The 13990-nt window shown below is 40.4% G+C and overlaps 1 protein-coding gene across 5 annotated transcripts in view; it reads left to right on the forward strand.

The window, feature by feature from the left end:
• Positions 1-411: 411 nt before the first annotated feature.
• The window catches only part of MDM1 (Mdm1 nuclear protein), a 29936-nt gene continuing 16357 nt past the window's right edge, over positions 412-13990 (forward strand). For all 5 annotated transcript variants that reach the window (XM_041757242.1, XM_041757241.1, XM_041757240.1 and 2 more), the window contains exons 1-7: positions 412-565; positions 1517-1631; positions 5266-5633; positions 6758-6892; positions 11291-11458; positions 12320-12423; positions 12505-12604. In XM_041757242.1, the coding sequence (XP_041613176.1) occupies positions 548-565; positions 1517-1631; positions 5266-5633; positions 6758-6892; positions 11291-11458; positions 12320-12423; positions 12505-12604 (1008 nt within the window). In that variant the 5' untranslated portion in view covers positions 412-547. The remainder of the gene's footprint in view (positions 566-1516; positions 1632-5265; positions 5634-6757; positions 6893-11290; positions 11459-12319; positions 12424-12504; positions 12605-13990) is intronic.

The following is a 13990-nucleotide window of genomic DNA, read 5'->3' on the forward strand; positions in this document are numbered from 1 at the left end:
AAAAACAAACAAAAAAACCCCATCAAAACCTACATTCCGATTTCGTCACAGATGCGGAATTAAGGACACACCTTCACGTTTTACGACGTCACGAAGCCGGCCCAGCGAGGCGTGCGACACACGCAGCCCACCTGCAGGGGTGACCCTTGGTCACACAGGACGCGCCCAGAGCTCTCCTCAGGACGAAGCTCCCGCGGGGCCCCGCCCACCGCCCTTCCGGGAGCCTCATTGGCCAGCCTTCCGCCCGCCATTTCTGTTAGTCCCCCAATTTGCGGCGGGAGGCGGGCGTCTCCTTTCCGGGCACTGATTGGTCGGATCTTAATGACGTCAGGAAGGCCTCCGAGTCCCGATTGGCTCTTAGCTCTGGGGGTGGGCGGGGAAAGGCGGAGCGACGGGGCTCAAGGCGGCAGGCGCGGAGTGCGCCGGCGCGTAGTCGGGGACGCCAGGCCGAGGCTTTTGCTAGGGAACCTACTGTTGTCGCCCCGCCCCCTCGGGGCTTTCTGTCCCGTTAACTGTCGGAGTGGCGGGGGCTCCAGCACCGGGCGACATGCCGGTGCGCTTCAAGGTGAGGCCGTGGTCCCCGGGCCCGAAGGCTGCTGGGGGGGGGGGGGAGGGGGAGCTCCCGGGCCCCGCGGAGCCCGCCGGCCGCGGTCCTGCACGACGCCTGGCTCCCGGTCCGCGCACACACACTCCCGAGTTGCAGCGCGGAAGCGTTAGGCCGTGTTGAGAGAGACCGATTTTGCAGGGATTTTGCAGGGCGCGAGGCGGTGCAGGTGCAAGGCGAGCACTTTGCAATGAGATCTAAGGTGGCTTCATCTGGGGACACCTGTGGCCCGTCTCACGGCTTACCCTTGGCCGCCCCCCCGCCCCGTCCCTACCCTTTAAGACCTCAAACTGCCTGCGTCTTTAAAAGGGATAGAGACGTGGGACCTTGACAATGCGAAGATAGGGTGTAGGAAACTCACACTGTTCACCGTCGTGCCTGAGTTCCAGGTAGGTGGTCGCCGTCGGGGGGTCAGGCACCCGTCGCCCCAACAGCTGGCCACAGCTCTCCCGCAGATCCCCGTCCTATTCTATTTTAGGGGCCTCTATCCAGCATGATGGGAGGGGACTCTTGTCTGTCTTTGGTTGACTTTTACGGAATTTCAAAAGGCACGAGGCCCTCGTTGGTGTGTCCTCACTGAGAATTTAATCAGCTAGGACAATTATTGTGATGAGGATTTAGATGGTCACCTGTTATCAGACAAGAGCTCAGGCTTTGGAATCAGCCACCCAGCAAAGAAAAAAAAAAAAAAAGAAAGAAAGGTGGCCACTCAGAGCCTCAGGTGGTTGTGAGGATTAAAGGATCAGAATAGGTGCAACCTGCTTAGCATGGGGCTGGATAAACAGCAGCTGGTGACGGGGAGCTCGAGACTTTGAACTCCTTGTCGTGGTTCCGAGGTCCTTTTTTACCGATGCCTTCTTTAAAACAACAGCCATGAATTGCATCATGCTCAAAGTGTCTTTTGTATTACAGGGGCTGAGTGAATACCAGAGAAACTTTCTGTGGAAGAAGTCCTATTTGTCAGAGTCGTATAATCCCTCAGTGGGGAGGAGGTACCCATGGGCTGGACTTAGGTCCGATCAATTAGGTAAGTCGAACACACTTAGCAGTCATCATGGCTTAAGTAAACCTTGGGGTTACGTTTGCAGAATGATTAAAAATTGTGAAGCAAGGGGCGCCTGGGTGGCTCAGTGGTTGAACATCTGCCTTTGGCCCAGGGCGTGATCCCGGAGTTCTGAGATCGAGCCTGCATGGGGCTCCCTGCATGGAGCCTGCTTCTCCCTCTGCCTCTCTCTGTGTGTCTCATGAATAAATAAATAAAATATTAAAAAAAAAAAAAACTTGTGAAGCATCAGTTGGCCTGGTTGGCTTACTTCTTTGTTTAACAAATATTCATTGAGGGCTTACTATGGGTCAGGACTATTCCCAGCTTCTAGGGAGAGAGCCTAGAACCAGACAAAGACCCAAACTATAGGGAAAAAACAGTAACCAGGTAACAATAAATAAAGCGGGGGATTTCAGGTTGCTACAGGCTAGCCTAGAGATAACTTGGGGGAGGGCAGGATTGGAGGTAATACACTTTAGCTCTAATGGTCCAGAAGGGCCTTTCTGAGAAAGTGATATTTGAGCCGACAGGTGAAGGCTGAGAGCAGACAAAGCTGGGGACGTGTACTCTCAAGGTCTTGAGGAAGGGAGACTTACATTAAGTAACTTGCCCAGAGTTCAGAGCTAGTAAGTGGCAAAACCATAATTTGAAATCAAGTCTGTCTTGTGGAAAGCCCCCGAATTCAAAAGCTGTACTTTTATCATCCCATATATTTCCTTCTGGTATCCAGGGAAGTCAGAGCCCTGGGCCAACCAAGGTTTCCCAGAGGATGGTAAAGGAGAAAGACTGGTTTTATTCTCCCTCACTAGACTTCAAGATTTCTCAGAGCAAGGGCTCAGTCTTCCTGCCTAGTAGATGACACAGGGCCTTGACGCACTCCAGTGCTTGTTGAGACTACTGTTTGAATGAATGAGTAAGCGTTTGACTCCACATTAGCTATGTGACGTTGGCAAACAGGGACTGTTTTACCGAGTGGGGTATAGGAAGCCCATTGCACAGGATTGCTGGGAGAGATTAAATGAGATATTGCCTGTTAAGGGGCGGTGCATATATGCAGACGAGTGCTTGGGGCCCCACATATGAGAGTGCGTGAAGTATGACATATATGCCCCCCAAATGTTAGGTATTTGAAGCCAAGAAAAAGACTTAATGGGAAATAAGCATGATTTTCCCAAGCTTGGGAAATTAGTAAAAGGAGGAGAGTGTTTCCAGGATTAGGTTGGAGAACAAAGGGAAGAGTGGGCTAAGTGGGTGGCTCTGGGTTCCTCTGAAGCATCCGGATCCTTTGTCCAGAGCCCGACTGCAGACACGGGATGTCCCTGCTTTTTGGGCAAGATGGTACTCAGAATCCACCAAATGACCCAAAAGTCTACAAATTTGAGGCTCTATTAGATTAATCCAAAGTAAATCCTAAAGTAGAGATATTCTACTGATGGCCCGTTAGAACACTGGGGAATTGGTTAACCAGATCATTGTCCCCGTAACATTTTAACTTAGATAAGCTACATTTGAGGGTGTGTTGAAACAAGAGTGGGAGCAAAACCACTTTGGAGTATGGTATATTATGAAGGCAGGAACGGTCCAGGGGAGGTGTATTACTGGAGAATGTGAGGTTAAGGGGACGGGCAGAGTGAGAACTCCAGGGTGTTCAGAAAGGGAGGTGGGAGGCTAGTGAGGAATAACGCCGGTTTTACCAAGGACGAGCTGGACGTTCTGTTAACATAGTGTATTTTTTCCCTTTAGTGTATTTTTGCTGGTGCTGGGAGAGAAGGCCGGAGCGCTTGAGAATCTTCCCCTTTCATTGTGCTCTTCCACCAGAAGCCTCTCTGTGTGTTAAAGTCTAGGGCAATGGCCCTCAAACTTTTTTGCTTTCATATCCCTTAAAAGGGTTTGGAAAGTCTTTGCATCTTTTCACATTTTCAAGTTATTATTTAATTTTTTTAATCATAAGTGTAACAAATAGTTTCAAAGGATATGCTTTCTGGCATATTGAATATTGTGCATCTGTTTCACGTATGCTTTGTTAAAACTTTGGAGCTGCCAGTGTAGCTCATTGAATTTACGGTAAATGTTCATCATATAATTGGTAAAGTCAGTCCTCCTTGGCAAACTAATCAGGCTAATTAGAATTCCTTTCTGTGAGAAAAAAAGTCTGTGTTTTTCAATTGCTGTAAACGTGTTAACATGTGTTAACATCTAGTTGTTTCATGTGACAACCCTCTGACTCCTGAATTTTAATTCTAAGATAGGTAGGAAGGGGAAGGTGTGGACCTGGATAAAATAAAGCACTGTTCCTTTGTTATTTGTAATCTCGGCCTTCTTTGCTTGGCTGTCAGATATTCTCTGTCAGTAGTTACACGTGAATTGTCCCTTTGTTTGTCCTTCCCACCTAGGATAATTTTTTTATCCCGTGGGGCTGGCTGAGAGGTGTGTCTTCCTTTTGCGAAGTGGGAGAGGGACCGAAGACTACAGAAGGCAGGTGCAGCTCTCAGGCAGACCAGTGTTGGGAAATCATATAGAGTTAGGATCTGCAAAATGATTCCCTTAAGCAGCCCATTTCTGCTTATCCCCCAGAATGTCTCCATATGCCTCCAGACACATATGCACCCAATATGAAGACCACTAGTCTAGGGAAGCGTTGTAAGGGTGGGGACCCTGGTTCAATGGCCAAAACTCAGTGACAGAGGCTAAAGAACTGGGGGTTCTATGTCATTGCCAGATTTTCGGTTTACCTTGCTTCTCCTCCTTTCTAGTCTTACTCCTTCTTCCCCACCCTACACGGGCTTCTATTTAAAGAATGGCCCCAAACTAGGACAGTATCTTGGTGTTTGTCATTCCACAGAGCTCCTCTTACTTGGGTAGAAGGTTCAGTTTTTTGGACATTTGCTTGCCAGACAGAAATATAGAGAAATAGTATCTTAGCTCCTGTTAAAAGGGTTCATTCTCTTTAATTCCCAGGAAATCAGTGCAAACGTAGAACCAAGATCCAGCATAATGACATCTCATCCCTTCTCTTCTTGGTCTACTGTGCATAAGAGAGGCTTTGTGAAAAGTTCCAAATTTTGACAGTACCAGTGCCCATTGTTCTGTTAAGTAGCACAGGAAAGTAATTAGAAACGGAGGCAACATGTCCTGCTTGTCTTGCCAGGCCCGTCACGTTGTGATTCTAGTGACTTGTGTTAGGATAACTCGAACATTGTGACCCCGATTAAAAAAAAATTTATGTCAAACTTTTAGTATTTTTAAAAAGCAAAATTAAAGATTTTTATGTTGATAAACTTATCTTTTTTTTTATCCTGCCACTCAAAGGACCTTGTATCTCAACTGAATTTTCAATTCCATTTCTTCTCTCATAAGTATTATTATTATTATTTTTAAATGTTTTATTTATTTATTCATGAGAGACACAGAGAGGCAGAGGCACAGGGAGGAGAAGCAAGCTCCATGCAAGGAGCCCGATGCGGGACTCGATTCCGGCACTCCGGGATCATGCCCTGAGTGGAAGGCAGCCGCTTAACCAACTGAGCCCCCAGGCATCCCTTACAAGTGTTATTAAAAGTTGTCTTTGTAACTTTATACTTTGGTAGCTGCAATTTTTATATGCTGTATTTTGTAGGAATCACAAGAGAGCCAAGTTTTATTTCAAAAAGAAGAGTCCCTTATCATGACCCACAGATTTCAAAATCTCTTGAGTGGAATGGAGCGATCTCAGACAATGATATACTTATATCCCCAAAACCTGAAGCCCCAGAAACAGAATTGCAAGAGGCAGAACAAAAAGATGTTACCCAAGAAAGGGTTCTTGCACTAGAAGCTTCCAGGGTTCCCAAAAGAACCAGATCTCACTCTACAGACTCCAGAGCTGAAGGGGCTTCAGATATTGTGGAAAATAACGCGGATATAATAGCAAACCATATACCAGTTAAAGAAAATGAGGACCTGGAGCCTTCCACTAAGCTACATTCAGAAAATGTAGATAACGGGGTAGGTATACTCACGGTATTTCTTTTTTTTTTCTTTTTTCTTTCTTTTTTTTTTTTTTTAACTCACGGTATTTCTTTTCAAAAGCATAGAATCCTTTGTAAATTTCATCATCATTTCAGTAATACTACATTTCATGCTTAAAAATTTTCCATTGTTATCTAATGTCTTAGAGAATAGTTAAGAGGCTGTTGACTTTAGTTATTGGGAGTTCTGTTTTTAGTAGTTGCCATTTTGTACTGGTTATACTAAGATATCTCTTCATTGGATGGACAGCTTGCCTCTGGATTTCATTCATCATATATCAGCACCACAGTCCTAAGGGAGAGATCAAATTGAGACAGGAGAAGGAGAGTAGTAGGCCATTACCTCTGGTGGGGGTGGTGAGCTGACTTCTATGTGGGCCCTTTTCAATTTCTTATTGTGTAAACAAACAGAATCGCAATTGATTAAACGCAAAAGGAAGGGCAGTTCTGGCTGAATCTCAAAGATCTTGGAGTTCTGCTCTCTTATGTCACACCTGGCCCGCGGAACGTCCCTGCGAGCACATAAGCATAGGCTGCGGGGACCTGTGCAGGCGGCTCGCTGCCTCCTGCATCTTTCTCCAGTCCACTGCATCTTCCCCATTTCTTGTCTGCCAGAACCGCGGAGAGGCATTCAGAAGTGTTGGTGAAGAATCTGTGGCTTGTTGCGAAAACCAGGGGGCACAGTAGAATCAAGGAAGGTGACGTGTAAGTGGTGGGCAGGGGAAGGGGTGTCTCAGAAGCAAGGTGTGGATAAGGCAATCCGTTTCTTCGTAACAGATTTAGTTATGAATAACTGGTAGGAAGAGATTGAATGAAAGGTGCTATCTTTTCCTGGAACGCACAGAAATTAAGAAATAAAATTCCTTGTCAGTATTAAAGGAATTTTCAATAGTTTGACAATTTAAAAGGGAGATTACTTCTCAATTGAAAAAAGTTTGTGGTACAACGATGTGCACGTAGTTAACAATACTGTATACTTAAAATTTTGTTAAAAGGGTGGATTTCATGTTACATATTTTGTTTTGTTTTTTACTATAGTGAAAGAAAAAGTTTGAATAGAAACTTCTAATGACTCTGGGTGGGATTTTTCTTCCCTAACAGTTGGATAGAGTTCTTCGAAAGAAAGCAGGATTGACTGTTGTTCCTTCACGTGATATCTTGAGGAATTCTGAATATCAAAGGCAGTTTGTTTGGAAGACCCCTAAAGAAACTGCTCCAGTTTTTGCCGCCAATCAGGTAGGTTAATGGATGTAATACATTTTTTGGTATTCTGATCTAGTGATGCAGATTTACATGGAACTAAGAGCTAAGAGAAATTAGGTACTTAAGTAGGCCTGGAGGTAGGTTCTAGGAAAGTGAAAATGAGATTTTTTGCTAAAATCATTCTATTCTGATTTATAGTAGTGATAAGTGATATTGTCCTAGGCCACTCATGATCATTGTTGCCAAATCCATGACATCCACTAAATATGAGACAGGGTAATGAAACTTGATTCCTGGTAAGTTTCTGCATGCTGTGAGATTTTTTTGTTTAATAAAAAAATTATTAGATTGGTCTTATTCTAAGATATCGTGTTTGTTGACTAATATGTTGCATGTTTTCTGTCTTGCAAGAAAGGCATAACTGCTTTGTGTATTTTAATAAATACAAAATAAAAGCAGTGCAAGATACATAATCTTGTTTTTGTATCAAATGAGCAGTAATTGGAATTGTCAGTTTAACTACATTTGTAAAATTTGAAAGCTATGATGAGAACTAAATGTGATACTAGATTTCATTATACCCTTACCCAGTTTTTGGTACTGGACTACCATTAACTAATAAATGTTCTGTTGTTTTACTACTATTATCATCTAAACAGTTCTTAGGCTCTTAACTCTTACTTCTTAATCATACTTCTAGGCCCAGGTAAGGAAATACTTAATTTAGAATAGCTACAGAGGCCCGTGACAGCTTAGACTTTTCTTTCTCTTGATTTTGGCATTTTTCTTTATAAACCGCCCCCGCTCCCATACACCCTTATGTTCATTTGCTCTTCTATCTCAACATTCACTTACAAACATTATATACCCCTGAGCACTGAGAGGGCGGATTCCACAAGACAATAATATCAGTCATCTTACACTAAGATGATAATACCTGTGATCCTGTAAATCGTGGCAGCATTGGGCTTGCTTGTTATTCAATTTTCTAAAAAACTGAAATTTGTATAACATTTTAGAAACATAAAATAGCATGAGGTGATGTGTGTATCCTTTGTGAATCTAATAAATAGGAGCAGTACTTCTTTTGCTGGCTCACAAGTGTTCTTGAATAGTAAGTGTACCTACAAAATTACTTACTATTTGAAAATTGTAATTGTTCAGTTTTTGTAGAGCATTTCCCCTTTATCAGCTAAAGCTGATTCAAATCAAAGCTCCACTGATGGCTTTTACATATTTCAGGAGAAACATTGTGCTTCAGAAATGCTCTTTTATGGGCCCACGAGGATATTATGAGATAAATCACTAGCAGTACCTTCACTTAGTAGCTTTACTGCTTTCATCAGTGAGGGTTTCTAATATTTTTTGGGGGAAGCAAATGCTCTTTGTTGATTCAAAGCATATCCATTTTAGGGTCTGTAGTTTGAAGAACCATGTGACGGAAACTTTCAATGCTTGTTGATAGGGAACCTCTAAAGGAGCTATTTGGTCCTATTTTACCAAACACCTGTTTTCTGAAAGGATGTCTTATATTAATATGTACAGCGGTCTGAACAATTTTTGGCAGAAAAGTTTTGAGGTTATACTCAGGAAAAAGATATTCTGTTTGGATTTGGTCTGAATGAAGATGCACTATTCAGCATTGCTAAGCAATAATATATCTCATTTGCCCTCCATGTCTTTTCCTTTTGCTTTCTTTGTAATCAGTGGTGCAATAGAAACCATATTATAAAATATTAAGGATAAATGAAAATGTTTAAAACTAAAAAGATAATAATTACCTATTTTTTTCCCTTGCATTAAGCTAAGGATAAGCAAGTAAAGGACTGAAACTGAACAAATGAACATATCAGACATTCAAAATGTTAATCTTTCTCTTTTTGGAGGAAGAAAAAAAGTTGATGTCAAGGAAAAAAACCTGTAGAACTAACAGAATTGCTTTATAAAGTGAATGTCTTGTCCATATCATTAAAATATGCCTATTTTACTTATCCCTTTGCCATACTGCTGAGAGGGAGGGGTAGGAAACTGAGGAGAAAAGATATGGTTCATTTTTTTTTTGTTTAAATGTTATTTTTTATTATAGTAACTATTATTCAAAACAATGAGTGTAGAAAGTTGATTTTTGGATTTTTCCCCCTGCTTTATTGAGGTATAATTGACAAATAAAAATGATACAGTGTACATGTAATGTTCTAATATGTATGTACTTTGTGAAACACCATAATCAAGTTAATTAACACATTTTTCGCAGTTGCCTTTGTGTGTATGTGTGTGGTAGGATTTACCCTCTTAGCACATTTCAAGTATATAATATGGTAGTAGTAACTATGGTCACTATGTTGTACCTTAGATTTCCAGAACTCATTGTGCAAACTGGAGCTTTGTACCCTTTGACAAGTGTGTCTCCAATTCTCCTGCCCCCCTAGTCCCTGGTAACCACTATTCTCTGCGTCTGTGAGTTGCACTTGTTTAGATTTCACATAAGTGAGATCTACTGTATTTGTCTTTCTGTGTCTAGCTTATTTTACTTAGCATATGTTCTCCAGGTTCATTTTTTTTTTTTTCAAATGACAGGATTTCCTTCTTTTTTTAAGGCTGAATGATATTCCTCTAATTGTATGTATCATACTCTTTATCCATTCATCTGTTTGTGGGCACTTAGGTTGGTTCCATATCTTGACTGTTATGAATAATGCTGCAGTGAATGTGGGAATGCAGATATCTCTGAGATACTGATTTCATTTCCTTTGGGAACGTGCCCAGAAGTGGAATTGTTGGATCATATGGTAGTTCTATTTTTGATTTTTTGAGGAACCTTCATATTGTTTTCCATAATGACTGTACTAATTTACATTCCTACCAACAATGTACAAGGGTTCTCTTTTCTTCACGTCCTTGCTAACGCTTGTCATCTTTTGTATTTTTGATAATAGCTATTTGAACAGGTGTGAGCTGATAACTCATTGTGGTTTTGTACATTTCCCTGATGATGAGTGATATTGAGCACCATTTCATATACTTGTTGGCTATCTGTATGTCTTTTTTGGAAAAATGTCCATTCAATTCCTCTGCCTATTTTTTAATCGGATTGTTTGCTTTTCTACTGCGTTGTAGTTCTTTATTATTTTGGTTATTAGCCCCTTATCAGATATATGATTTGCAAATATTTTCTCCCATTCCATAGTTTGCCTTTTCATTTTGTTGGTGCTTTCTTTTTATTTTTTTATTTTCTTATTTTTAATTTTTAATTTATTTATTTATGATAGTCACACACACATACAGAGAGAGAGAGAGAGAGGCAGAGACACAGGCAGAGGGAGAAGCAGGTTCCATGCACCGGGAGCCCGACGTGGGACTCCATCCCAGGTCTCCATGATCGCTCCCTGGGCCAAAGGCAGGCACCAAACCGCTGCGCCACCCAGGGATCCCCATTGTTGGTGCTTTCTTTTGCTATACAAAAGCTTTTTAGTTTGATATAGTCCTACTTGTTTATTTTTGCTTTTGTTGCCTTTGCTTTTGGTGTCAAATCCAAAAAATCATTGCCAACACCAATGTCAAGGAGCTTACTGCTTATGTTTTCTTCTAGTTATAGTTTTAGGTCTTATATTTTGCATCTCTGACCCATTTTGGTCTGATTGATAAGGTCTAGTTTCATTTATCTGCATGTGACTGTCAAATTTTTTCAACGCCATTTATTGAAGCGGTTATACTTTCCCAATTTTTGTCTCTTTTGTTATAAATTAATTGACTATATATGCACAAGGTTATTTTTGGGCTTTCTATTCTGTTCCATTGTTATTTGTGTCTGTGTTTATGTCCCTTTGCCTATTTTTAAAAATTTTCAAGTTTTTTTTAAAAAAGATTTTATTCATTTCAGAGAGTGAGAGAAAGCCTGCACAGGAGGGAGGGCAGAGGGAGAGGGAGACAGAGAATCCTTGAGCAGACTGCCTGCTAAGTGCAGACTGTGATGTGGGGCTCAATCTTAGGACCCTAAGATCAGGGCCTGAGCTGAAATCAGGAGTCAGACACTTAACTGGGTGAGCCACCCAGGCTCCCCTCCTTTGCCCATTTTTGAAATCAGATTGTTTTCTGGTTACTGAATTGAGTTCCTTATATATTTTGAATATTAACCTATCAGATATAGTATTTGTAGATATTTTCTCCCATTCCATAGGTTGCCTCTTCACTCTGTTGATTGTTTTCCTTCCTATATGGCAGCTTTTTAGTTTGATGCAGTCCATTTTGTCTGTTTTTGCTTTTGTTGTCCTTTTGATGTATATGAAATGACATTATAAACAGTCATATAATTTTACTTTTTTGGTATCCTATAATTCAATTTTATATGTGAAATTCTTAAAGCAATCGAAAAACTAAGTTTTGTATATTTAGCCAACAAAAGAACTAAACTACAGTAATTTTTGTTTTAAGGTTTTCCACAATAAAAGCAAATTTGTTCCACAATTCAAAGGTAACTCAGTCATCCATGAAACTGAATACAGAAGAAATTTCAAAGGTTTATCTCCAGTGAAAGAACCAAAATTAAGAAATGATTTGAAAGATAACGGAAATTTTGAAGCAGTATCTCCTGAAAAGAAGGTATTCATCAACTCTTAACTTTAAACAAAATAAAATTATTTTAGACTCTACACATTTTCTTTTACTAAATACTACCCGAAATTTTTGGTTTTAGCTAGTTTATTCATTTGTTTGTTCACTAAGTGTCTCATGTTCATTAAGCACTTACTGGGAGCCAGGCACTGGGTAGGTACTGAGAACAATACAATGATAACCACGCTAAGCCCCATGCAGCTCTTGTGCTGGTGGGGAGACAAAGATGTAATTAAATAAATATAATACTGTGGCAAGTGCTTGGCAATACAGCAGGTAAGTCTACCATGTGTAATAGCAAATAATTGGCCTTACAGTAATTAATGTGAGCTATAAGGGTGACAGTAGAGATAGAAACACATACTTTAAATAATGGAAATCAAACACAAATATGCATATATACATGTATTTTTAAGTTTTTAATTAATTAATTAAATTCTAAGTAGGTTTCCACGCCCAACATGGAGCCTACTTAATTACTACAACACAATTAAATGTAAATTTGAATATCAAAGGCAAATGTAAAAGAATCGTTCAATAGGTAGTAACGGAGTTTATTTATTTAGATGTTTGTTAATTAAAAGTTTTTTTTTTTTTCCTAGGCAAGGATATAAAATTTCTTTGTTGTAAAATGAACCAAATCCTGAGCTATACTTCAAAAAACCAAAGTATACTAGTTTTAAAACTTGCTTGTCAATTCCTTGTGACTTCTAGGTTATCTTTAGTAGTTAAAACTACTTCCATAAACAGAATTGTAATACAGTGTCCAGTTATACTTTATAACATTTATGTTTTCACTTTAATGTATAACATTTTAAGCATAAAATGTTTAAATTATTTCCATTGTAGTGTGATAAAACAGACGATCCTTTAAGATTAGAAGCAGAGATGGAATCAAAAGAGTCAAGCCAGCCTAAAAAGAAGCTTACTCCTTGGAGACATCAAAGGCTTGGGTATGTATTTTAGAAGAAAAATATCATGGTTTTTAGATGATTAACATGCTGAAATATTTACTCTTATTTCATTTTTGTTAGGAAGGTGAATTCTGAATATAGGGCAAAATTTTTGAGCCCAGCCCAGTATTTATATAAAGCCGGGGCTTGGACCCATGTGAAGGAAAACATACCAGACCAGGTGAGTATACATAAGCTCAGTAAGCCCACATTTTCTTTGAGCCTGTATCCCAGTTTGATTTCACAGTGAGTTTCATTTAGTAATAGAGACAATAGTTTAAAGATATGTGATACAGTAGTAACACTGAAAGTATCTGGAACTTAAAGTTATGTGTTAGGATATAGTTTATGAGCATGTTTATTTTTTTATATCAAATAGTTCCTTTTTCAACTAGAGATTTTTATTATTAAAGTCTTTTAAGTTAAAAAGGTTTTTATAACCAAGGTTTCATTGTGTTAATCCAATTCAGTTTATAGAATTATAGCATTGTAGTCTTCTTAATAATATCCAGACCTCCACTCTCTCAGTTGAAGATTAATTTTCAAGATTAGTTTGTCTGACAGTGGAATCCACTGGCAGTGTGTAACTATTATGGTCTGTAAGCGTAAGGGAGGAGTGGCGTGGCCTGTATTGATAGAGGTTTGAGTTCTAGTATTGGGATACCCTGACATGTGGGAGAAATTCTGAGGATCCGAAAGAAAGGTTTGAGGGAAAGGGTAATCTTTGGGAAGCTTCTTACAGTCAGAAACAGTGGAGGGTTTTTTTGGGTTGTTGTGTAACTGTCATCTTTTAAACCACATCTTGATGGTTTCCCTGCCTTTTTCTGTGTGAATAAGCAAAAGTAAAACAATTTAGACTTTAGTAAAACATCCCATCCCCCTTCATTGTGAAGAGAGAGAGAATTTGGATGGGGAATGGATCTTTTTTTTTTTTTTTTTTTTTGGAATGGATCTTTTATTTAGCTCTGTACTTGAAGCCATAGCCAAAAGTTACATGTAATGAGCCTCTGGAGGAAGGCGTTAGTCCTTTGAGCTGCTGGCTCTTTGCCCTGGCAGCTCCCAGACCAATGTCCTGGTGAGATTCCTGTATTCCACATGTTGTTTCAGGAGGTTACCTGATTCCTTCCACTTGAGCATATAGCTCAGCAGCAGTACAGCAGAGTAAAGGGCCAATCTTGAAGCCGTCCCAAATATTGGTGGAGTCAAAATTCACCAAATAGTCACCCTGGTGAAATAAAGTTAAAAAGAAGAGCATCGGGAGCAAGCCTGATGAAGCAAAGGAGTAGTGTCAGTGAAACTCCTGACTGGTTTACAGCTATGCCAGACCTTGGTGAGGAGCTCTGAGCAGTCTTAAAGGGAATGAGGAAAAGCTGGGGGCAGAGGCAGCAGGGTACAGAGCATGGCCATAGAGAGCTAGTGAGGCCAATTATTCGGTGTTAGCCACTGACCCGTTAGATTTAGGGGCTTCCCTGGGTTGGGCTCACAAGAGGCTTCTTGTTTTGGAAAGAGACTTCATTAAATTAAGACAAGTTGATATTTAGACCTCAGTTCTAAAAATTTAGTGGAC

The sequence above is a fragment of the Vulpes lagopus genome, chromosome 5 (assembly GCF_018345385.1).
Source record: "Vulpes lagopus strain Blue_001 chromosome 5, ASM1834538v1, whole genome shotgun sequence".
In the NCBI taxonomy this organism is placed as follows: Eukaryota; Metazoa; Chordata; class Mammalia; order Carnivora; family Canidae; genus Vulpes; species Vulpes lagopus.